Below are 26,173 nucleotides of genomic sequence, written 5' to 3'. Positions count from 1 at the left end.
GTATATGTGGTGCTGGGGAATCGAACCTAGGGCCTCGTGTATCCGAGGCAGGCACTCTTGCCGCTAGGCTATATCCCCAGCCCCTTGAGTATGCAATTTTAAGAACATTCTTATAATAAGAGAAAGATGAGAAGACATGTCATGTGCAAGTAAAGGACCTGGATCCAGAATATTAAAGTATCCAATTCCCTCTACCTTCCCTCCTCTGCATGCACCTGCCTGCTCTGTGGACACCTGGCTACCTGGCTCTACCACAACAGGGCCCTTCTCCCTTCCACCTCTGCCAAGTGAGTCCTGCCTGTGCTTCAAGTGCAGCTCATGGCCACAGCCGACTCTACAAAGCTGTAACTGCCATATGGGTGACAACTCTACTGGTAATTGCTTTAGAAAAGCACAATAAAACGTGAATACCTAGAGATGAAAAACCCTACAGAATTTCTAATCATATCCATCAAATAAACACAGCTGCTTTCACTCTTTTGTTTTTGTTTTTTTTTTTTTTTTGGCCAGTCCTGGGCCTTGGACTCAGGGCCTGAGCACTGTCCCTGGCTTCTTCCCGCTCAAGGCTAGCACTCTGCCACTTGAGCCACAGCGCCGCTTCTGGCCGTTTTCTGTATATGTGGTGCTGGGGAATCGAACCTAGGGCCTCGTGTATCCGAGGCAGGCACTCTTGCCACTAGGCTATATCCCCAGCCCTGCTTTCACTCTTAAACACAACCTTTGTCCAACTGCAAGGTGTCCACTGTACCAGCCTGGCCACGGAGTATGGGAAGCTCTGGTTCATCCTGAATCCCACCGGGATTAGTCAGTTTTTGGACAGGTAGGAAGACTGTCAGCTGCTTAGCCATACCATACCAGCACACTCCATCTGTAGAAAGGGTACTGATCTTTTTTTTTAATATATAAAATTAGAAACAATAATGGGTGTTAACCCGGAACTTTAAAAACTGTGTAAAATTGACTAGAGAAATAGAAAACCACTTGGTTACTTATAATTAATAATGTGCAATATAATGTAACCTAGTAAGACTGAACTAAAACTTAACTCTATTAGCTTATACTTCATAAGTGTGTGTGTGCGTGTGTGCACGCGCACACACACAGAGAGATACACAGAGCTCATTATAATTTTATCCCTTTCCTAGGTAAGGTAAGAAAGCAAAGTGGGACCTGGAAACCTATAAAAAGGATGCATGCTCAGGCTACACAGTTCAGAGGATTTTGGTGAAATGGAATTAAGATGCTCTATAACTATGCTGTCCCACACAGTAGCTACCTAGCCACATGTGGCTACAGAGTACCTGAAATACTGCTAGTATGAATGAAATCCTCAGACTAAAACAGCCAGATTTCAAAGTCGCAGTGTGGCAAAATCCCTTATTAATAACTTTTATACTGATTACATACTAAAATAACATCTTAAGGATTATTGAAAGCATAGTATAAAAATCTATTTCACTTAATTTTAAAGCAGCTAGCAGAAAACTTTAAAATTATTCATGTGCTTCACATTATTCTTCCACTGAGCAGTGCTACTCTAAAATAGAAACATTCTCAGTTTTATAGTTTACTAGGAATCACACATGCTAACTAATTATAATTACACAGACAACTACCCAAATAAGAGCTTACCATGATATGATATAATATATATACTAACTTTACACTGATTTTTAACTATGAAAAAGCACAGACCAACAAAATTGAGAGCATGCAATAATAACTATATAAAGGTAAATAATTTTAGCAATTACTTGCCTAAAGGTCCCTAAACATACTGTACTTGAAAACACATGATTAGATTTTGTTCTAATTGTCTGTAAAATTAAAAAAACAGCAATCATCATTCAGGACTGCCCTGTTCCCACTGAACAAGCCAGGTCCTTTCAAAAGCAAAGGGAGCCTTAGAAAGCATTTACACAAATATTTCCAAAGGCATCAGGAATTACAAATTCTGCTAAATATAAATTTGAAATGTACTTAAGCCAACTTAAATACCAGAGATATTTTTTTCACTTCAAAAACATCAGAAGCAGGCAAGTGCCAGTGGCTCATGCCTGTAATGCTAGACATATAGGAGGCTGAGATCTGAGGATCACAGTTCAAAGCCAGCCTAGGCTGGAAAGTCCATGACTACTTTTTTTTTTTTTTTTTTTGCCAGTCCTGGGGCTGGGACTCAGGGCCTGAGCACTGTCCCTGGTTTCTTTTTGCTCAAGGCTAGCTTTATGTGGTGCTAAGGAATTGAACCCAGGGCTTCATGCATGCCAGGCTAAAGCACTCTACACCGCTAAGCCACATTCCCAGCACCCGAGACTCTTATCTCTATTAACCGCTAGAAAACTGGAAGTGGTGCTGTGGCTCAAGTGGTAGAGCTCGAGCCTTGAGTACAAAGAGGCTCAGGGACAGTGCCCAGGCCGAGTGCCAAGTCCCAGGAGCCCCCGCCAAAAAAAAAAACCCAAACAAAAACCCCTAAGCATTTTCCCTTCTAAACCACTTGCAAAGGACACTATGGTTCGGTACCCAAATAGTACCCACTATCCTGCACCAGTGTAGGAAGAACACGAGACTGATACCAACGTACAGTAACAGGTAATGCTGAGCAGAGGCTGCAGCCTGTTAGCTCAACATTCCAATCTTAACATGAACCTTGCAGAGATTTTCTTCCCTTTAAGAGAGGAAGAAAGGTATGAAAATGTTTGTATTACTGAGGGAGGAGAGAGAACTAACATCTAACCTTTACCAGTATAAAGTTAGAAAGATTGAGACAAAACACCAACATAACCAGAAAAGAGAAGAAACTTCCTAGCAATATTGCGCATTCCCCCAGACTGAAAGACACGCACCTATTAGTGGTCTTAGGCCTTGACGAGAAGCTGGAGGCAGGAGGAAAAGGGCTGTCCCCACAGCTTGCTTTCTGACTCTCCTCACAACCCTTCCAGAAGCCGCTAAGGGTACAGGTCTGTCTCCCACATGCCTGAGAAGCTCCAGACATCCCGGCATCAAACTCTTGAGTATGTGGGTGTATGTATGAGTAATAGCATAAAAAACATCATTAAACACAATCCAAAAAAAAAAAAAAAAAAAAAAACCAACCCCACAAGGAACAGGAGGAAAATGTGCCTGCCAAACAGCACAGGCTCAGTCCTATTGTTCTCAGGTAGAGGCCCAGCCTAGACTCCCCAGCTGCCAACAATGGAGCAATTGTGTGCCGACTAGGAACACTGAAACTGTTCTGCTCACCGCCCTTTTCACAGGGCTCCTATTGCTTTATTTCCAGCCGCACAAACTACCAAAGTCCAAACTAGGATTTAAAAAACATTTAAAGTATTTAATAATAAAAATTTTAATCTAAAGTCTACCCTTAGAGCCTCAAAGTGAATGTTATCCTAACAGGTACAGTATTGTAAATAAAGGAATTGAGTTTGATTTCCATGAACCCACCCTACTCCTAGCTCTGTTCCTTTTCCTTTGGCACTACATACAAAACAAATTCACTACATCTTCCAACTCTCCTCTCTCCATGGAACGAAGGAAATGAACTAGACAGGAATTGGGGTCCACAGAACTTGCAGGTTTATAAGCCCTCAAAGCTATGTGCTGCATCCAGGGAATGTTAATTCCACAAGGTAGATCCTCACAGCAGGGAGAGAGCTGCAGAGGGCCTGAGATTCCTCAAGGCTCACTAAGTACTGGCTGTGTGCGGCCCGTGTGCCCCAGCTCTGATGCACGGAGATGGGCAAGGTAGGGACATCATGTTCTACGAGCGACAGGCAGTGGCAGGAGTAGGAGGAGAAGCCTTTTCCCAACAGCAGCTTGCCAAGAACATGGAGGACAGAGACTTGAAGAAACTTACCACCAAATGACTGACAATTTATCTTATTATTAGTATTTTAATAGTGCAATGGAATTCAGTATCTCACAAAAGGCAAGATATCAGCACTTAGGCCACAATCCTAAAACCAGTGAAATAATGATCTTCTTTATATAATTTACTACTTTGCCTTTGGGACAAAATATAAAATACTGTTCCAAATTCAGAAGCAAAAGCCACTATGGGCACTGTGTCACTTCATACAGCCACAGAGAAGGAGCTTTCTGGTATTTCCACAAAAGGTGCTTGCTAGCCACAGTTGTTTTTCAAGGGAACCCAAACATCCTGTCTCTCTTCCTTTGGCCAGGTCTTTCCTATACAGTGCAATAAGGCCATAAAAGAACAAAGAAGGAAGGTCTCAAGTCCTTTTCAATGGACTAATTATAGTGTACTGAAGAATCAGACTTTCAAATGGCGAGAACATACACTAACAAATACTGTCTATACTTAAACATTTTATAAAGTACAGGAATCTTTTGGTTTAGACTAAGATTCAAAACTCAAAAATCAGTATTTAGATTAAAAAGCTATAGTATCTTAAGGTTCTAATTAGCCATTCATGCTCAGATAAAATAGTAAAACATTCCTAGTACTTTTAAAATAATCAGTTTTCCTGTGTGCTTAAAATCAAATCGGTTTGAGAGAAAACCCATCGTAAAATTATCTAATATAGCCAAAAGATTATTTGAGCCTCCTTGGTCAATTACATAGCAACACTTATCAATATTTAAAGCAATTTTCACCATATTGTAAGTATTTTACTTGTGCTTTATATTTTTATGAATCTTAAGAGTTTACAACATAAACAGAACAACAACTGAGTGTAATTACAAGCTATGGTTAAATGGTTCTGCAGGAACAAGTTAATCATTAGCAAGTTTAAACAAGTAGCTGTGGAAAAGAGAAGCCTTCTTCAAAGATCAGTCTGTAAAGAACATGGATGACAGTGACCTGAAGAAACTCACCACTGGTGCTGTCCTTCCCACCACAGAGAACCACATTTCCGTCCCTAGGACTACAACAGTGTCTTGAGATGAAAAAAGTCGTCTACTCCTCTCAGTTTTCTACAGCAGCCAACACAGCTGGCGTTTCAAGCCCAGGATCACCACAGTGCTGAGCTGGATGCTAGGACACTGTACAGCATTTACCAACATGCGCTAGAACCAACGCAACTTTCAGACTCTTACGCAATGAGTCAACTCTTTATTCACTTTGTACTTTATTAAGCTTTAAAAAGAGCTAGAAAAATAAAAAGGGAATTGTTTATATTTTTAAAACCCAAATTAAACAGGAAGCATCATGTTGTCCAGCAGATGAATAGGAAGCAGCATGCTGAAATCCCCCAAACCAATGCCTCAGCAAGTAAACTGCATACCCACACTGTATACAGATCATCTGGATTTCATCAAAATCAACCACTATGTAGAAACCAAGGCGGAGAATTTACCATCCAAACAGTTCGGGGTTACAGAGGCTGATCCATACACTAACTAAAAAAGGGAAAAGGCCCACACTGGACACAAGCCCAGAACAAATAGCAGAAGCACACAGACATAGGAAGATGTACCAGCTGACAGGAAAACAAACAGGGCTGAAAGGAAATGAGACCCACAAGCACACAGACAGCCACTGCTGCTGCTGTGTGACCCAGGACCAAGGACTGAGTGCTTTCCAGGGCTTCTTTCCTAATACATGAGGTAACCACAACCATCACCAAGGGAAGGAAACAGGCCTCCAGAGGTAGGCTAGCAGAGACAGCATCTGAGAGGTGCAGCATGCCCAGTGCCCAGGCACCAAGAGTATCCTGTAAGTGACATAGCAGAAGGCAAGGCTGGCAGTCCTAACTTGTGTTGGAGGTCTCCACAGTGACCTGCCCTGCACTGAAAACGCACCAGCAACCTCAAAGGTCAGTAAGTCAGCTCCGTCACTATGACCTTGAAGACCCGTGCCCCTCTCACCTGCACCGTGCTGTCCTGCAGGGTGCACACGTGAGGTAGCTCTTGCTTTCTTTTGCTGGGCCTTCCTTCAGTATCACAGACGTGACAAATACGCTGGAGGAAAATGAGCTACATTAAGTAATTGGACAAAACAGTGGACTACTATTCATTCATCTCTCTCACTTCAGGAACGGGCTAATTAATGTATTTTCATATCTGAAAAAGGCATACTACGCACTTAACAGACTATTACTGTTTCTCTTACAGCACCATTTGTCAGCGCCAAAACTTGTCTCTGGGGCTGGGGATATGGCCTAGTGGCAAGAGAGCTTGCCTCGTATACATGAGGCCCTGGGTTCGATTCCCCAGCACCACATATACAGAAAACGGCCAGAAGTGGCGCTGTGGCTCAAGTGGCAGAGTGCTAGCCTTGAGCAAAAGGAAGCCAGGGACAGTGCTCAGGCCCTGAGTCCAAGCCCCAGGACTGGCCAAAAAAAAAACAAAAAAAACTTGTCTCTGTCTCTAACCTTCTGAGTTTCCACTATTCAACCTTCTGCCAGAAAACATGCTCGCTTATCTCAAGTGTAACATGTGGAACCCAACTACCAACCCTGCCCCTCTGCGGGCTCCCTGTTTCCAGAGGTCCAGCCTTCAGTTAGTGACACCTCCATGTGCCTGGCTGCTCAAGACAGAATCAGGATTCATGTCCATATTCCCGGTGACCTATTACACTGAATTCATTAACCCATCTGGACACTGCTATCCACTGTCAGCACTGACCACAGTGCAGAAACTGTCACTCCTTTATTAAGTTCTAGGAGGAACTATGGCTTCACAGAGGTCTAAACTGGAATGCTTTGGGCCTCGGCAGCCATGACATGCCTGCCATGGCTGTCTCTGCCACCATGATGCCAGAACTCTCTCTCACCTGGAAAGTGAGTACTGAAAGGCTTTAACCCATGCTCCACAAAGAGGAGCAGTCTGAACTTCATCATGCCTCATTTAAACCTCTTACAAGCTCCCTTTCACATATAATAAAATGGACAGCTCTGTTGAGCCTCACCTTCACAAGGCTCTATCTCAGGGGCCATCAGTAACCTACCACATGTTCTTTACGATTGAAACTTATTGGAAAATAGCTATGTTCAGTCCTCACTAATTGTCCTATGGCTCCCTGCACAATATGGCCACAGTCCTGTCAAGTACTGTATACTTACAACTAGCTCTTTAGAAACACTGGCCAGAGCCAGTTGCTGGTGGCTCACACCTGTAATCCTAGCTACTTGGGAGGCTAAGATATGAGGATCTTAGTTCAAAGCTAGCCTGGGCAGGAAAATCCATGAGACTCCAATTAACCACCAGAAAAAAGGAAGTGGTGCTGTGGCTCAAAGTGGTAGAGTGCTAGTCTTGAGCAAAGGAGCTCAGAGACAGGGCTCAGTCCCTGAGTTCAAGCTCCACTACCACCACCAACAACAAAAAGAAAACACTGGCCAACTGCTGTTTGGTCTGGCCCAGGGGCTTTTGGACTCCCTCAAACATGGTTGCCCTCACTGCCTGTAGTCCTACAGGTTGGGCCCCGCTTCTGAACTTTCCTACCTGCCATCTTTAACCTGGCAAGTCCCACTTTCCCTTCAAGTCCCAGCTTCACCTTCACTGATGACTCCACATTCGGCATTCATCAAGAATCCTTGCATAAACAATGATCTACAATGCCATTCATCACTCTTTTTTTTTCCCCTCTTATCTCTCAAGTGATCAAGAAGTATGCTACTGATGAAGCAGCTAACTAGGATTACAGATATTCTTGGCAGAACAACAACATTTTGCTAGGTAAAGACTTCATGAGAATTAAACCTATGCTTAATCTTACTAAATCTATTTTTAAGCTGATAAATTCACTATCTTAGGGCCATTCTTTTTTTCAGAAACTCTGTACCACTTCTTTTTCTTTTTTTTTGGCCAGTCCTGGGCCTTGGACTCAGGGCCTGAGCACTGTCCCTGGCTTCTTCCCGCTCAAGGCTAGCACTCTGCCACCTGAGCCACAGCGCCCCTTCTGGCCATTTTCCATATATGTGGTGCTGGGGAATCGAACCAAGAGCTTCATGTGTAGGAGGCAAGCGCTCTTGCCACTAGGCCATACTCCCGGCCCCTCTGTACCACTTCTAGCTTTAAGTTTATGTACATTTTTAGTGTGGAAAACACTGGAAGACGTCAAACAAGAACAAAGTGAAAACTCCAAATTTAGGAGAAAGGGGGAAAGGCTTGGGCAGCACCACTCCTCCTGAGGACCCCCACCTCCTGCTGAGACTGTGTGAGGCAGGAAAGGGCTCCTAAGGTCTCCATGCTGTTTGGAGAAGCTGTTCTGAGCCATCAGCTGTCCTGGTCCCTTTCTTTCCAGAGAACCTGTGATGGGTAGACTGTTGAGTGAGGGACAGCAGGGGAGAAGTTACCTCAGGAGTTGGAGAAGGGTGGGTCCTGAAAAGACTGCACATCATATTTGGTTGGGGAAAAAAAAACACTTTCTCTAGACTTGTGTCTAACTCTGGGTTCTTACCAAACTCTATGATCGCTCTATGATTAAAATTGTATTATAGTTAGGAACATGATTAACACTGCTGCTCCCCAGCCTCTTCTATGGATCTTTTGAAATACCTTTCTTTATATAGGAACCAGGGGAAAAAAATCCCAGAAGATTAAAAAGTGAAGAATCACACTTTACCTTGCACACCACAGACAGTCAACAGTCTCTTTTTGAGTAAATATTATTTTAACAGTTAAGCCACTACTTTCTTGTTACATTTATTGTAATACTAGTAAAAATATAAAGAACCTGGTCTTTGTACCACTGCAGATTCCTGAAGATTCTGTGAGGCTGATGAAGATCAGTACTTGTGCCATATCAATACCCAAGGTATCCTCCTACCACAACTGAGTAGGGACAAGGATTTCATCACTTCATCTATGACACAACTTTGCTTTACCAAACATATAGAGAAGGCTATTTTTCTCAACAAGTTTCCTTGCTTGTGAACAAGTGGTAACAAAAGGAGTGACAGCTGAGGCTAGAAGTGACCAAATGCAGGGCTACCAACCGGGTGTGCCACAACCATGCAGCCACACAGGGCACCTGTGGGTAGCTGCCAGGTGCCAGCAATTCAGGAGCGGTGCATCTCAGGACTAGGGCCATCGCCACTGAGGCTCTCCAGCCTCAGCTGTATACTTGAGCCAGGTGCCTCCTTTGCTTCTCTCCTCTCAAGCCTTCCTGCAAGGCTCCTTACAGTGACAGGTTTCACCATCTGCCACCTGTTCATTATCTCAACCTGAACTACCCTGGGGAAAACAGAGCGTGGGGGCAATGCCCTTTTCTTTAGCCTACACTTTCATGTAAGTGAACAAAGGCTGTGCTGTTTCAGCTTGGCTTTCTGTCCTAGCTGTCCACCTGACACCTAACAAGGACAGAGGTCAACATTCAGACAAACAGCCAGAGGACACAGAAGACAAGGAGTCTGAGTAAAGCCAAGTTCCCTTCTCTCTCTGTAATGTAAAGAAATGAGGCTTCTTTTGTGTCAGGACACCAGACCAGAAACCAGAAAACAGACCTGAATCCATACAAAGCAAGTTGTTTTGGATTGAGAGACTTGAAAACAAAGCAAAACAGTGATTTTAAAAAGACTATATATATATAATAGGAAGAACAGAAACTAAGACTGTTTCACTTTTCCTTGCAGTAATGGGCCAGAGCCTTGTGTATGTTGGGTGAGTGTTCCACTACTGAGCTGCATACCCAGAATTAAGTCCATTAATATCTACTAGAGTACATGGAGTTGATCCTGATATGTATGGGTACACATGCATGTGTGTGTGCATGTACATTCCCTCCTGAAAATATGTACTGATTCTATAAGCAAGCAGGAAAACTAGTGCTATGCTGATGCTCTTCTTTTCATACTTCTCAATGTTTTGAGGTGTGGCCTGTGAGCAGGATGACAGGGACAAACGGAATTCTGGACTGTGAGGATGGGAGGCTCTCGTCTGCCCAGGGCCTGTCATGGGTGACTCCACAGGACTTGGAACGTCGTGCATGATGGACGCACAGGTTCATCCTGCAGACAGCTTGTCCACAGTCCCAGGCTCTCCTCATCATTCCTGTTCCACGTGCCCAGAGCAGGCTTCCCCAAATGCCAGTGCCACCACCCTCTCCTCTGTTCCAAACCCCTCATTTCTCCACAGTGCAGACAGACAAGATGAAGTGCAAGCTTGTCTGTGTGTCCACCCAGAGCTCTGACAACTAGCTATGTAAACAGCACATACAACCTGTCTGTTTTTATCTGCCTGTGTCATCACTCTCACCCTCCACATACGTCTCTCACGTCTGTTCCCTAGGCACTTGTATTTCAGGCATTAGCTGAAATGTCACTTCTTTCAAGATGACCCATGTCTGCTTTAACTTTCATTAAAATCCACCTCCCATGATTCTACAATGTTCAAATGTTAAAGGTGTTATGGAATTTATACTGGATCTTGGTATGAATAAAATTTTCCTCATAGCTAACTCAGTGTTATTTTACCATATAGACAATTTATTATAGTAAATAAATTAACTTCAAAAATACATGACAGAAAAGAAAATGCTCATTCTTTAAAATTAAAGAAAGTATTCAATTTTGTCAACAAATATTTCACTCTGCTATATAGCTGGGATTGTATTAGGAAGTAGAGATGGTAGAGAGAAAATACTACAGAGATGACAATCTTAATGATGAATTCCAGTTGTGTAAAGTATATGAACGGAAAGTAAAGAGGCACCTGCTCGGACTCTGGGACAATGACAGGAAATGTGAGCTAACAGGGAAATCCTGGAAGAGTAGAATACAAGGGTGTTGTTGTTTTTAATGATGTTGTTTTTAATGACGATGTTTGTTTTTTATATATAGCCCAAGCTAGTCTTGAACTAGCCATCCTCTGGCCCTGATCTCAGGTGGATTCCAAGAATAGGAGCATTACACGCAAATGTCCCATAGGAAGAAGGCCTGTGTGCTTACCGCACCTGTCAGCTTGCTACCTGCCTGCTTCTACTTTTAAGAGCCACGACCCCAGGCTGTTGCACGGTCCTCATCTTGCATAGGTTTTGTGCAATGCTGACTTCATATCTGCCTCTATGCCTCATAGGAAATGGAAAGTTTCTAAGTCAGAAGGGAGGGGAGGCTTACGTAGTACAATCTTAATGAAAATGGTAAGATATCAAATGACAGTCTCTTTACCTCTAATTCATATCCATAACAGTAAAATTCGAGGGGCTGGGAATATGGCCTAGTGGCAAGAGTGCATGAAGCCCTGGGTTCGATTCTCCAGCACCACATATACAGAAAATGGCCAGAACTGGTGCTGTGGCTCAAGTGGCAGAATGCTAGCCTTGAGCAAAAAGAAGCCAGGGACAGTGCACAGGCTCTGAGTCCAAGGCCCAGGACTGGCAAAAAACAACAACAACCCAAAAAAATTCTGGTACATACATAACTAACTTTAAAACTCGAGAGAGAATTCAATTTAAGCATATTTCTCAGATTACATCAGCAATGTGCAATTCAGAAGGTTCTTTCGTATTACTAAATGGTGTTTGTTAGCCATATATTCTTTAGAAATAGCTGCTAAAGTATTGTTTTAAGCCAGGTATTAGCAGAGTTGATTAAAATGTTAGCCATTAAGATTAACTTAAAAAATCATGCTCCAATGAAAATATCTGTCTCCAAACTGAAGTTCAATACAAGCAAACCTCACACTGCAGTCCCAATACTTTCTGTAAGAAGCTTTAAGTGACAGTATTAATTTCCTATAGCTGACAGAAAAAGATCTGTGTGTGTATATGTGTGTGCACGCACGTGCATGCATGCACATTGCTACACAGCAGGGTGAAGGGGCTCAAGTTCTAAGGGTTCCAAGAGGGTAGTGGACCAGTAAGCACCCACTAGAATGATACGCAGTCATCTCCTAAGCTTCAATCCATCCTCTGGAAAGGAATGCCTGGAGGCAAGAACCTGAAGCCTGCTTGGGTTACTGGGTCCTCTGGTCCCCTGCTTGCACTCAAGGTGGTTAAGATCTGACATCTATTGTGGCAAAGTGACAGCTAAGATCCTTTCGCTACTGTGCTGACAAGGCTTACCTTTAACATAGCTTCTTTGAGACTGCTGGGTCTCAGGTCCTACTCAGCCCAGAAGCTCACCATTCAGTGAACTTCAGCAGTGTAGTGGCTTCTTTTATGGAGCCCTTTGCCCAGAAGTAGAACACACATGCTATCCACATGGGTAGCAGAGCACCCTCACACCAGCCCTTGCTGACTCGAATCAGGGGTGGGTACATTCTCTAGGGCTCATTGTCCCTACCTTTGCTGCAACGATGCTTAGGCCCATTCCATTCTGCTTTTTTAGGGTCACAGTGATGATTTCTGGTTCCTTCCTCAGAGGCTGAGCCTAAAGAAAGAACACAGAAGCTTACTTTCTGACCATAATGAAAGTACTTCCACAGAGTAAAAGCTAGTCGACTGCATTATAAATGGAAAGAGAAAGAGTAAAAGAGATCCACAACTTTGTATCTATGGAAATAGCTACCGATAATATTAAGTCTTGAAATGGGGAGCTTTAGGTAATTAAATGTAAATTCTTCAGATACTAATTTGTGCAGTATTGGAGAGAAGTGCAATGAAACTTTAGCATAAACTGTCTCAATATGTTTATAGTTTTATATTAACAAACCAAATATAGGAAAATTTTTGTCTAAAACTGTGTGAAACAAAGTAAAAAATTCCCCAAGATGCCCAAGATGTATGAAAGGCCTCATTACTACTTCAAATCATACAAAATACTTGACTCTTGGTATTTTCAGGTATATGAGACCAGTGACACTGACTCAAAGTGAGGAAAAACTAGAATGCTCAGGATGCAAACATTTCAGAATTGTACTAGGAATGCTTGACTTTTTCCCATAATGTCCAATTTCCACTGATCTAAATTTTCACTTTATCACTTAAATGCGCACATTAACTTTTGCCTTACTTTTTGGGAGACAGATTTTCACAAAGTTAAAGGCACAGAAACACTCAGATCACTCACAGTTTGAAAACAAATAATGCAGCACTGAATGAGAACTTTGTATAAAACTGTACCATATAGTTCTCATGTGGAAATTTTTGTTTTTAAAATATCTTTTGACTTCATCGTTTTGACAAAAAAATACGTATGAAGTAAATCTGCAAATAAAGCAGGTTCACTGTATTACAAAATATTAGCAAATAATATATATAGGACAAAGAACTTTCTAGAAAAAAATTTTCTTAAGAAACTCTGTTAAGACTATACATTAATGTTCTGACAATATGTCTGAAGGTTAATATAACTGTGAGCATAAATATTCCTTATTTTTAAAAGTACTATTTGTTTAGACCCAAAACTATACAGACATGGGTAGGTGGGAATAACATATATGTTAATCATCATATTAAGAGGTTTGAGTTATTTTTAAATGACTTTAAAAGTTTTCCTTTTACATCAGTGTTCAGTGTAAGCAAAGAATAAATTTGCATTAAATCTTCAGGTGATTAGGAATACATTTTGTATTCTAATCCATCTACCATTCTTTAAATACTTGCCAGTTCTGTATTTTCACGCATAATGTGACTTTCATAATCTGCACCTTCAAAATATATCGTCCAAGTTCCTGGCGAACGTATATGAGGAATTAATCTGCAAAATCCTACAGAGAAGACAGACAAATTATAAAACGGAAAGGTATGTGGCTCAACACACTTTTCAACTGCCCACACATAAATGTTCATGTACCTATTTTTCTGCTGTGTGTTTGAGGAACTCACCATTTATCCCAGGACGTAGCCGAAACTCATGATCTTCCGATTTCAGATTCTCAAGTGTTGGTATAACAGGCATGTGCCACCCATAACAGGCCAATTACTTAGTATCTTAATGACAAAGTTTATTTTTGTCACTTCCAAAAATTAATTTACTAACCATTTAAAAGGATGCTTATTGTGACCCAACAGGATTTCAACACCAAGATGAGAAGTGAAATTGGCTCTTTCCTTCTGTGTTCAAAGAACTTTTTTCTTTCTTCTATGAGAAATCACTGAATTGCCCTGGAACTACTTCCTTGCAGGACTATCGACTATACTGGATTAGGAGATGCTCAATGACATTCAGTAGATGAGGAGACCCTCAATAACATTTAGGAGACTAGGGGATCCTCGGTGACATTCAGAATAGATACTTTATAAAAGAATGGAATGAAGAAGGGAACCAGAGAAGGACACACGCAATGCCTGAACCTGGTACACAACGGACATTGTTAAATGTCTTAAAAATATTATCTGACTTGTACATAATTCTTGGATGGGGTGGGTTCCTTCTCATTGCTCTTTGTTGAAATTGCATTTTAAGGTCATAGTCATTTAAATTTTTGCAATAAAATTTAGAATCATTTTATGTTTTTAGAGAATTCTTTTTAGGGTAGAATTATAATTTTGTGATACAGTGTTTGCCTAGTATATATAAGGTCCTGGGTTCAATCTCCAGAACCACTAGAAAAAAAAATAGAGTATTTCTGACATCCTCATAAAATACAAATGACATATTTGTAAATACAAGTTTTTTAAACATGTCAACTTCCGTTTAGTCTAGTCTTGATTTTTTGACAAACTTCTATCGTGTGGTCCTTGCATCACTCTAAATTTTCTACAGGACGGTTGTTTTCCATTTTCCCCTTGCTGATGAAGACTGTGCAGTGTGGAGTGCACGGCCAAAGCCACCGCTGGCCACATGAGGTCTTGCTCACCCTTGGGTCATGTGAACTATCTTTGAGCACTTATGACAAGAGTATTTTGGGTTAAAGAGGCAGAAAAAGATATATTTAGCTAGGCCCCAGTGGCTCGCATCTTAATCCTACCTACTCAGGAGGCTGAGACCTCAAGATTCTAATTCAAAGCCAGCCTGGGCAGAAAAATCCATGAGACTCTTATCTCCAATTAATCACCTCTAGTGAAGCTGTGGCTCAAGTGACAGAGTGCAAGAAGTTCAAGGACAGTGCCCAGGCCCTGAGTTCTAGTCCCAGGACTAGCACACAAAAAAATAAAAATATTAAAATAAAAATATATAAATAATCTTACTTTTACTCTATGTTGAAAAGCTCACTATCTAAACCCAATTCCATTAAACTATAACTACAATCTACATTTCCTTCTATTGCTTAGGGACTCACAAACTTTCCCAGGTTTTTGAAACTCCAACAGTTATATATTATGGTCTTATATTTTCCAAATAATAGATTTCTATAACACGCTGTGGCTCACACTGCTAATGAAAAGCTTATTATTTATTGCTTAAGGTAGGTATCTCAGCACACTTAGAAGTACAGGCTGTTTTTTATAGTCTCTCTCACAGAACTGCACTGTATAGTGAAACAAAAGGAATTAAGAATTCGTGGTAGTTCTGTAATCAGTGTGAAAGAAGAATTTAAAACACTATGGTTGTAAATATCAAACCCTTTATAATTCTTTTAAAAGGCAGTGAGAAATGCATGTGGGCCCCAAGAAGCTCACATGGGCTCTCTACAAGCATGAACGCATACCTGAACTTACAAAGAATTCAACAAGTGAAGACATCAATATTTCCATGTGGGTAAATGTTAGCTGTGTTAAAAATATGACAAGCTGGCTAGTGTTTGTATGCTGTGAATAATATACATTCGTATTATGCTAGCAAATTAGTCTCGCTGCTTAATGGTTTCATAATTATTAATTAAAGAGTGAGAGCTCGGCAAGTGGTAGATACTCTTGGGTGTGAGTAAAAAGAAAGCCTATCCAAGCTCAAGATCCAAAAACTCAAGCTAACTGTGTAGACAGAAAATTAAGTGATAGAGCATTCACACTGTCTCTGGAAGACAGAGCATTCACATCTCACCGCAAAGACCTCATTGTAGAAACACAATGTAGAAACACTGAAGACAACAGAATTCATACCTGACTCTGAAAACAGAGAACTCACACACCACTGTGAAGTTACAGCACACCTAACTCACTTGAAGACACAGAACTCACACTGTGTGAAGACACAGTGCTCACCTCTTACTGTGAAGACACAGAACTCAGAGTCCTAACCACATTAAGAGCTGACAGCACTGGGAGGTTAAGCAGAGCAAAAGTGGGGTAAAGAAAGTGTCAGAGAGCTGCTGCTGTAAGGAAAAAATGGGGGAGTGAAGCAGGTTGTGGCTTACAGACTGTTGAGATGTGGTACTCAGGATAAAACACTTTCTGGAAGCTCAGTGACATCCTTGCTATCTGTGGGCCCACCAGCCAGGGAACACCAACAGAGCAAAGAATGATCCAGAATGCCAGACCAGGGGTGTGCCTGCTGGGACAACACGCTACAGCCTGGGCCTCCTGTTCCTGCCTGCGCCTGGGTAGAGTGCGTGCCAAAACCGAAGGGAGGGGTGTCCCTACTACACCTGCTTCTACCTCCTCACCTCTCTCACCGGGCTTCCCACGTCACCGCCCTCCTCCCCTCCGAGCACCGCAGCAGCTGGGAGGGCTGCAGCTCCCGCTACCTATTCTGAGAACAACACATTTCATGAAAAGCAGCAGCAGTTGTTTTGATACAATTTTAATTTTTTTTTCCGGTCCTGGGGCTTGGATTCAGGGCCTGGGTACTGTTCCTTGAGCTTCCTCTGCTCCAGGCTAATGCTCTATTACTTGAGCTACAGTGCTAGTTCTGGCCTTTTACTGGAGGTGAGAGTCTCATGGACTGTCTTGCCCAGGCTGGCTTTGAAATGCAATCCTCAGATTTCAGCTCCTGAGTAGGTAGGATTACATGCAGGTGTGAGCCACTGGCGCCTGGCTGACAGGTTTTTGTTTTTATTTATTTGTTTTTGCTATAAGAAATTTTGATGGCTTTGAAGATATAAAATACCTAAGTGGACAGTGAAATATTCACTGAAGTTAAAATGATCAAACTCCTGAGTTTACCTACCTAGGGCACAACCTCTTACTTTCACTGTTTAGTCTTTATGTGAACTCCAATATTTGGATCAATATTTCTACTCACTGAGCTGTTCTCTACATTATAAAAAAGTATTAAGAGTCAAAATTGAAATTTGTGTTAATTTAAAAGCTCATACACTGGGAATAACTGGGTTTCTTTTTAGAGGCACTGGGATTTGAACTTTCTAGGTAGGTGCTCCTGGAATCACTTGAGTCACATCTCAAGCCTTTTTTTGCTCTAGTTTTTTCAGGTAGGGTCCACATTTTACTTGGAGCTGGCTGGCCTCAACAACAATCCTCCACCTAGAGCCTCTTAGAGCTGAGATTTGAGCCACTGTGCCCAGCCTAAGAGTTTGTTTTTTTTTTCAATCAGTGTTTTATACCAGGCAAGACAAGGTAGCACAGGTCAAATGTGGTCAGAGAAATGTCTACAGTGCATGCGCCCTTCCATACATAGTAACAATGTCCACTAGACAGCGTGTACAGTGCACAGCATAACGCAAGTTGGTACATGCTGGCCTGAGATGGGGGCTCCAGCAGGAGCTCCACAGCACTGAGCACTCACAGAGCTCTCACCACACGGGCAGCCCACCCAACCCTCACAGTGACCTCCCAGTCCACGCGGCAAAGGTAACCTAACAGCACAGCTGGCAGGTAGCAGAATTGGGATTGGAACTGAGGTAGTCTGTGTGGCACTTTACTGCTTTGCTAGTTGGCACCAATGCAGAGAATATGGCTCCTAAGGGGATGGCTCGATTTACTAGACTCATGAAACACTAGGAGGAGCACCCAAAGGCCTCCTGTTACCATGATACCATAAAATGCTAGAAGAGAGGGACACCCAAAAGCTCTGTTACCACAATAACATGTAGGGTAGGCAGAGCAGCTCACAGAAGGGCCACAGTATACCCATGCAGACTTGTGTCTGAACGTGTCTCCTGTGAAATACTTCAGACACGGGAACACAGCCTCCTCAGGAGACAGGTACACCCCCACAGCAATGGTCAGCCATTCAGACAGGGAATGAGCAAAACTCAGCTGAACCTGGGCTGCAGCTCGAGACTCAGGCATGATAAGTAGTACCAGGCACTTACCTCTCTGGCATAGAGGATCTAAAAACTCTTGTAAACCATTGGGAATGTTTCTCACGACATCACAGGAATAGCCATCTTCTGGCAAAAGAAAAGGCAACTGCAGGTCAGGGTCCTCTTCCAGCTGCACCTCTCTGCCGTCACTGCGGGCAAGCTCATCAGCTGTGTTTTCAGCAACAGCTACCACATTTTCTATAAGTTCCTATGAGAAAACATATTTTGAATCACAAGATGCTCACTGACTTGAGCATGAGGTTCATGACAGCAAAAGTTACTTGCTCACCACAGCATGCTATCTCAAAGATCCACTATTCAGAGATGTCCATTCAGGGTACAGGTGTGAACACTCAAAACTACACTCAAAATCTGTTCTGTAAAGCACACACATAAGGTTCTCACATCTTAAATATGAAGTAAAAGAGGAATTCTCCAATATTCATAGCTTTACATAAAAAGTATTTAACCACAAAAAATGTGTTTCCCTTTTCCAAAGCAGTCACTTAAAAAACAAACCACATAATTAATATATTTGTTATTCAGTAAGTAATCATATTTCTGTAGAATGCTTAATGACATTGGGAAAATCTCCTATTATGTTAAATATCAAAAGTCAGGATAAAGTATCGACATTGTATTTTGCCCAATTTGGAAATATATTGAAGTACAGTGGGTAATTTGCATTTAAAGATATATTAACTGTCATCACTGGTGGCTCACACCTGTAATCCTGGCTACTCAATAGGCTGAGTTCTGAGGATCATGGTTCAAAGCCAGCCTGGGCAAGAAAAATCCACAGGATAGTTCGTGTGGTAGTGCCAGCTTTGAGCAAAAATGGTTAGAGACAGCACGTAGGCCAAGCCAAGTTCAAGCCCTGATACCAGCATATGCATGCACATGCACACACATACAAGCCTATCATTAATTCATTAATATACAAGACACACAAAGAGAGGACTTATGAACTTTTAAGTTCTAATTGTATAGCTATTGTATAATGGAGACCCTCAACTCAGTTATCACTTTTACTTTAGGAAAATACTGGCCAATAGAACCTATTCACTCTTTACCACCACTGTTTTTTTTTTGGTGTTTTTTTTTTTTTTTACCTCCAAGGGCATGGCTCTCCAGGCTGATAACTAGTAATTTTGTCTTATTCCTAAATTTCAAGCAAGTGGAAGCAAGTTTGCATGTATACTTTGCATATGGATTGAGATAATAATGTTCTAATATGCTATAAAATCCACTCTTTCTCATTGCAGTATTGTATTCCTTTATAAGACTATGACATGATTTACTGATATACTACTTTTCTATTGAGTGGGTGATTTCTAGGTTTTGGCTATTTTTTACCTGTTTTGTTCATGGTATATAACTCAATATGGAATGTTGGTTCATCTATCCACTCAATTTAATTAACAATCCCCAAGGCAGAGCTGGTTTTGGTTTAGATACCCAGTGTCTACTAAAAAAAATGAATTAAAGGCTTGGTCCCTGACGCAATTAAGATTTAGAGTTAAATCCCTTTCTATTTAAAATGTCTGTTAACTTCTCCTTCTTGCACTAAATTAGATGTTCAATATCCACAGGAAGATATTGTAAGACAATTTAAAATAAGCTGATTAATTAACAAATTAAATTTTTCTTACATTTCTTTCACCCAAATTTCCCTGTGCAAACATGCCTACACTTTTGTAGCTGAGCTAATACTCACCGTTGGGATAAAAGGCTCATCAGGGGCACAGTGATAATTCTGTAACAAGGCTTGAAGTTGTAGAGAGTTTAACTTAAAGCAGGTACTACTGATGTTTGGAATGTCATCACGTGCATACTTATCCATAGTAAGTAAAGTAGTTGCCTATTGGAAAGAATGACATAAAATATAATTTGAAAGTATTTTTCTTTGGGTCTGAAGATATAGCTTAGTAGAACAAAGACCTATTAGCTTCTGAGAGGACCTAGGTTCAAATTCCCAGTACTCCAAAGTCCTTTATACAATATTTATAAAGCTAATAACAGTTTAATCTTGAATATATAACTAAAACACTTAACACTACACATACTAAAAGCATCATCTTTTTCTTTTTTTTTTTTTGGCCAGTCGTGGGCCTTGGACTCAGGGCCTGAGCACTGTCCCTGGCTTCTTCCCGCTCAAGGCTAGCACTCTGCCACTTGAGCCACAGCGCCGCTTCTGGCCGTTTTCTGTATATGTGGTGCTGGGGAATCGAACCTAGGGCCTCGTGTATCCGAGGCAGGCACTCTTGCCACTAGGCTATATCCCCAGCCCCTAAAAGCATCATTTTGATACCCTCTTTGTGTGTGTATGTGTATACACATGCCCGAGAGCTTGAACTCAGATCTAGGGGGCTAATTCCTAACCTTTTTTGCTCAACATTAGTGCTCTACCACTTCAGCCACATCTTCTGTCTTTTTGATGGTTGAGATTTTTAAAATGTCTCAGTTTCCTGCCTGGGCTGGCTTTGAACTGCAATCCTCAGTTCTTAGCCTCATGTGTAGCAAGGATTACAGGTATAAGCTTCCAGTGCCTGGCAGATACACTCTTGATTTTACTAAAACATATATATAATTAGATCCAATTAGTAACCTATTTCAACAATTTTCTTTGAAAGTTTAAGGATTTACATAATAATGCATATTACTAATCACAGGGATCTGATAACTTCGCTATAGGACTGTCATAACCAAGTGGCCAGCCTAAATCCCTTTAAAGGGGGTAAAATAGGAATCAAAGCTGTACATAAATTTTTAGGTCTTGATGGCCCATTTCCTCAGGTACACATAGCAATTTGTAGTCTTGGTTATTTGAAAAATTCCCTTGGTGCCATTGATTTATTAGGATATGCCTTGACTTCGATTCTTAAGAGTTAATTATTGTCCATTTTTATCTTTCAGTAGGGGCTTCCTGAAATACATCTTGCTGATGTTAACATAAAGGATTCCTCGAGGGTATCTGTATTTTACTGCTTTAACTACCTGTTAAAGGGTCATCTGTCCCTGGAAGTTCTAATGATCTGAAAGTTCTACTCTCTTTAGAAAGTGTTCTCATTTACATGTGGTCCTTACAAGGGCAATCTGGTTGAGATCTGGAGGTCCTTATACATACATGGAGAAGATGGGGCAGAGACTAGGATGTATCTACAGGGTGATGTATTCAACAGACGCTGGGGGAGAGGCCTGAACTGATTGTGCTCTGGTGCCCTCAGAGGGAACCAGCCCTGCCAACTCCTCCACTACTTGCCTCCAGAACCGGGAGGTAGTGAATTGCTGTTAAGTCACTCGGCAGTGCTTTGTTATAGCAGCCCAGATACTGCCATATCAGTTCAGTGGAGGTTTTACTGAATTCAAGTTCTTGCCCATCACTAATTATTGTCCCACAGTGAGTCTATCGTTCACCATGATAATACACACATCATAATATCTATACATTGGGGTGGGAAGCACATGTACACACCTGCACAATTCTGCTCAGGTGACAATCAGCTGCTAGCTCCAACCCCTGCTTCTCGGCCCAGGCTTCAATATGCCCCAACTGCTGGCGGATAATGGCTCCCCAGTAGTGGGAGCACAGTCCTGAGTCTGGGTCAGTCACCAGTCTGTTGAACAGCCACATATTGATGAAGTGGAAGAGCTGAGAGAAAAGCTGGATGGTCAGGGCAGCGTTCACTCTGCAGCGCCGCAGCAGGGACATAGCTCCTGTAAGGGTGTGCAGCACATCATCTGCCCAGAACACAGGAAGAAAAGACAGGGACCAAATGTCACCAAGAACCTCCAGAGATACAGGAGGTCTTGACAGATAGTTACAGTAGCAATAATAACTCTAGTTATTACAGCTATGTAGTTATAGTAAGAACTGTAACAAGCAGTTTTAGTAATAACTGCTCCTGAATTACTTAAAAAATGTCAATCTCGGGCTGGGGATATGGCCTAGTGGCAAGAGCGCTTGCCTCGTATACATGAGGCCCTGGGTTCAATTCCCCAGCACCACATATACAGAAAATGGCCAGAAGTGGCGCTGTGGCTCAAGCAGCAGAGTGCTAGCCTTGAGCAAAAAGAAGCCAGGGACAGTGCTCAGATCCTGAGTCCAAGCCCCAGGACTGCCCCCCCCCCCCAAAAAAAGTCAATCTCAGATAGCAATGACATATAGCCTTAAACAACCAAGTTTTTAGCTAAACACTTTTCCAGTTTAAGTTCACCCAAAAGACACTTGAAGTATAACCAGCATGACATAACAAAAATGAGAACTATGCATAAACATAACTATTAGTACTTGAAAGTATTTTTAATGACAGCTATATCTATTAAGACTTTTCATGCATTTATGACACTCTTCTTCCACATATGAAACTTAAAGACAAGGTTAAATGTGGACAACGAGAAGGGAATGAGCACAAAGAATAAGCTAACCTATTTTGGGTCTTTGCAGACTGTTCTCTTCAGGGTCATCAAGAAAGGCTGGCATATAGTTATTAAGTTCTGATTGAAGACAGTGAACCAAGTACCTGCAAATACATAAACAATTGAATAATCTCAGCAGGACAAAATGCTCTTTGTCAGACAAGTGAAATGATTTAGAATGTTTTCCATTAAAATAACAGAAGTTGTATTCTTGGTATTCTTGATACATAGATTACCAAATGTAATATGCTTAAGTTTAACACAACTAGCTCATGCTTCTTATTACTCGTCTTTGATTAAGCTTTACCATTGACTTTGAAAAATGAACATAGGAACATATAATTTAACTCATTACAGAATAGTGTCATCCTAAAATAGTTGCCATTCAAGCCAGGCACTGGTAGCTGACACCTGTAATTTGAGCTACTTAGGAAGCTGAGCTCTGAGGACTGAGGTTGGAAGACAGCCCAGGCAGGAAACTGAGACTCTTATCTCCAATTAAGCACCATAAAAAAAATGCTATGGTGTTGGGGTCAGCTGCACCTTTAAGGGGCCACAGCTGACCTCGGCCTGTCCCTCCCCTTCCTGTCTTTAACAGGAAGAGAAGCCCCTGTTCCTGGGGCTAGCATGTGTGTTATGGCGGAGGGGTACCCCAGGGGCCCATCCTTGAGGGGCTGGACCTCTGCCCACAAAGGAAGTCTCCTGACATCACTTGAGGGACAGCTCCTTGGGACCAATCAAGGGCCCCTCTCTTGTGCCCGCCTTTGGGGTATATCTGGGAGGCTCCTCATTTGAATAAACAGAAGCCCTAGAGGTTTTCTCCAGGAGCCCACGCATCCATGTCGTTCTTGGCGGTTTTGGGGCACCCTGCGACCACACACCACCGAGGCTTCCTGTGGCTATCGCTCCTGCGTGAGAGCGATAAAGGACCCCCCAAGCGAGGGGAAGTAGAGAGAGAGAGCCCACACTATGGCCCAAATGGTAGAGCATTAGCTTTGAGCAAAAAAAGCTCAGGGACAAGTGTCCAGGCCCTCAGTTCAAGCCCCAGAATTGGCACAAACCAACCAAACAAACAAACAAAACTGCCATTCATACTTAAATGCCATCTGAACTAAGTGTGCTAAGACATCCTGGGCATCCAAAGTGATCCGACTAAGGTCTCGGTCCTGCTTGATGAAGTTGAGTAGTTCAGATGCATTTGCCATCCAGAAGGCAAGGGCCCCAGCAATATTCTTTTGTTTCTGTGGATAGAACACATTTCCATAAGCAACACGACAAAAACAAAAATAAACAGGAATGATCCTGAAAAGCTGCAAAGACAGATCAGTACCTTGCCATCTTCACCCAGGTATTTACCACAGATACCAGATACTTGCAAAGGAATTTGGGTGCATAGAGAGCAGTGGGAAGCAAACAACCACTGCAACTACTTCTTAGGACATGTATGCACATATACATGGGTCCAATGCGCTGTAATTTACATAATTATCGAAGAAATAGAGCTATCATACAACACCAAATTGTAGATTGTGCATTATCTGGTAATCTGTGTGGTATACACACATGAATCCAAGGTTAACCCACAGCCACCCTGATACTTGTCGTCACTGGCAGATGCCATGCAACTCAGTATCAAGTACTGATCTATCGCATCCTCTCCCGACCACATGTGCAGGCCAGGCAACCTCAGATGAGATCCAAAGAATAGGAACCAAGGATAAATAATAAAGAGAAGAAACAGAACTTTTGTCATTTCATATCCACACTGAAGTGCATTAAGCAGAAATTATGAAATGCCGATAAAAGTTGCATAGTCAAAAAGGGGTTTAGTACTGCATGTTTCAGTTGCTGAATGAGTGTTATGAACTGTTCAGTCCAGTTGCTGTAGTATCACACTGGACATGGAAGCAGCATGAGAAACTCAGCTAAGCCAACGCAGCTAGGATTAGCTCCCAGCAGTATATCCTACCTGATCAACCTGGTCTACTTCCTGGAGAAAAACAGACGAAGGGAAATCAAGGAGAACGAGAGAAAGAAACTCGTAAACAATCATGATAGTCAAAAAAATCAAAACACTAACATGAAGGCACGACACGAAAGCACAACATTTAGTTATGTCATTTCTAAATTGCATTTCCATTTATGGTTCTGAAGCATCTTTGCAAGTACATAAAACATTAGCCTTATGTTCTTAACATTGGCATAATACGTGAACAAACTTTTAAAATGACACTATGCTCATTATTCCCCTGAATTAATTTTAAGAATGAGAGAGACAGAAAAGACCAGTAGAAACAATCCAAGTAAAAGCTGAGCACTTAAAATGCCTAAAGAGTTATATCTATGCTAAAAGGAGTAAATTATTTGTCTTTCTAAATCTAATCTGAAGTTGAACTTTGTCTTAAGACTGACAGCTGCCCTGAGTTCTCAAGGGCAGCCTGTAGCAGGAGGGTGACAGTCTCAAAGAGGTTTTACAGACTCCAACAACATGGGAGACAGACAATGGCTTTAGATGACAAATGAAAAGGAAACTCATGTTTGCTTAGAGAAGGATACCAGAGGAACAAAAAGGTATCCAAATAAAATGACCTTCCTTTTTTGCCTACTTCCTAGCTTAAGTGAAAAATTATAACCCCAGCAAATGTATACTGTGCTAATCACTCAAACGTGAAAGCAGCATTTTTGGAAAGTTTTTGCTTTTTAAAATAATTCTGAGTAACCAAGGCATAGTAGTACAAGCCAATAATGCCAGTAAAATAATGACTGGAGTATAAGGATCATTGAGTTTGAGATCAACATAGGCTAATAAAGGGGAAATTCAAGACTAGTGTTGGGTTTTAAAGTAAGATCCTACCTCAAGAAGAAAAAAAAAAACTTAAAAGACAACACAAAGCAAACAACAAAAAACACACACCCAAGGGAATGAAAAGATCACCACAGTTTCCCTCAAATCATCTAGCCAGGAGAAAAAAAAACAAACCATCTAACTAAAGGGCTTAACATTGCTAGTTCCATAGCTAAGTAAAAGCATTCATGGACAATCAGAAAAGCTTTCAAAAAAATCTATAAATTTATGTTTAAAGACATTCAAGACTAATCTTCAAATTATTTGTAAGTATGAAGAACAGCTACCAATGTTATCAATTGTTCATCAATATAACACTTAAAAGAAACCATCATTCTAACACAGTACCCTTATCTCCTAAATAAACCACCTTCACAACAGGTTTATTACAGAACTTACTTAATCTGAAGTGAGAGATATGTTATGATGTCTAAAATTCCTATATTATATATGATACCAAAAATAATAACTACTGAACATACTATAGCGGGCTCTTTAGAAAATGAGCAAGAGCCTTCCGTATGCATGAAAAAAATTCTCAGAGAGTGAGTGCCAGAGACAAGGCAGGCAGGTTGTACTCAAGCAATGAAAACGCTTTGGAAGTGAAAGCTGCTCAGCACTTGAGACACACAGCATCACAGAAATGTTCCTATCTATTGGGGGGAAAAAAAGCAACTGATTTTACATTATCTGGATTGTTTCAATAATGAAAATCCTAACATCACACAATCGTGTCTACACTTTCTCAGAACTACTGTTACCATGTTAATGTCTTCCTCATCACCATACTGTCACAAACATACAGTTTGGTCTTCATTTGTTCTGAAGTTTACAGTAAAGAATAAAGTTCACATTTCCATTCACTGTTCAAAGATATACAATTTTCTATGTTCTTTGTCTAACATTTAACGTTTATTCTCAGGACAAGCAGACTGGACGTATTTAGGGAAAGGCAGCCACACATCCAAGCAGCGGCCTGCT

At 41.5% G+C, this 26,173-nt stretch overlaps 1 protein-coding gene across 15 annotated transcripts in view; it reads right to left on the bottom strand.

The window, feature by feature from the left end:
* Positions 1-26,173, bottom strand: part of Afdn (afadin, adherens junction formation factor) — a 117,460-nt gene that overhangs the window by 26,606 nt on the left and 64,681 nt on the right. For 6 of the 15 annotated variants that reach the window (XM_048354440.1, XM_048354438.1, XM_048354446.1 and 3 more), the window contains exons 15-23: positions 24,317-24,337; positions 23,443-23,588; positions 22,357-22,451; positions 21,404-21,669; positions 19,646-19,789; positions 17,938-18,136; positions 13,448-13,551; positions 12,186-12,272; positions 5,830-5,922 (exon numbers count right to left, since the gene is read on the bottom strand). In XM_048354440.1, coding sequence (XP_048210397.1) covers positions 5,830-5,922; positions 12,186-12,272; positions 13,448-13,551; positions 17,938-18,136; positions 19,646-19,789; positions 21,404-21,669; positions 22,357-22,451; positions 23,443-23,588; positions 24,317-24,337 — 1,155 coding nt within the window. The remainder of the gene's footprint in view (positions 1-5,829; positions 5,923-12,185; positions 12,273-13,447; positions 13,552-17,937; positions 18,137-19,645; positions 19,790-21,403; positions 21,670-22,356; positions 22,452-23,442; positions 23,589-24,316; positions 24,338-26,173) is intronic. The other 9 variants (XM_048354448.1, XM_048354449.1, XM_048354451.1 and 6 more) reach the window with 3 other exon arrangements.

This window comes from Perognathus longimembris, chromosome 9 (genome assembly GCF_023159225.1).
Source record: "Perognathus longimembris pacificus isolate PPM17 chromosome 9, ASM2315922v1, whole genome shotgun sequence".
Lineage (NCBI taxonomy): Eukaryota > Metazoa > Chordata > Mammalia > Rodentia > Heteromyidae > Perognathus > Perognathus longimembris.
Note: the sequence above shows the minus strand (reverse complement) of the source record. Positions and strands in the feature narration are given on the sequence as shown.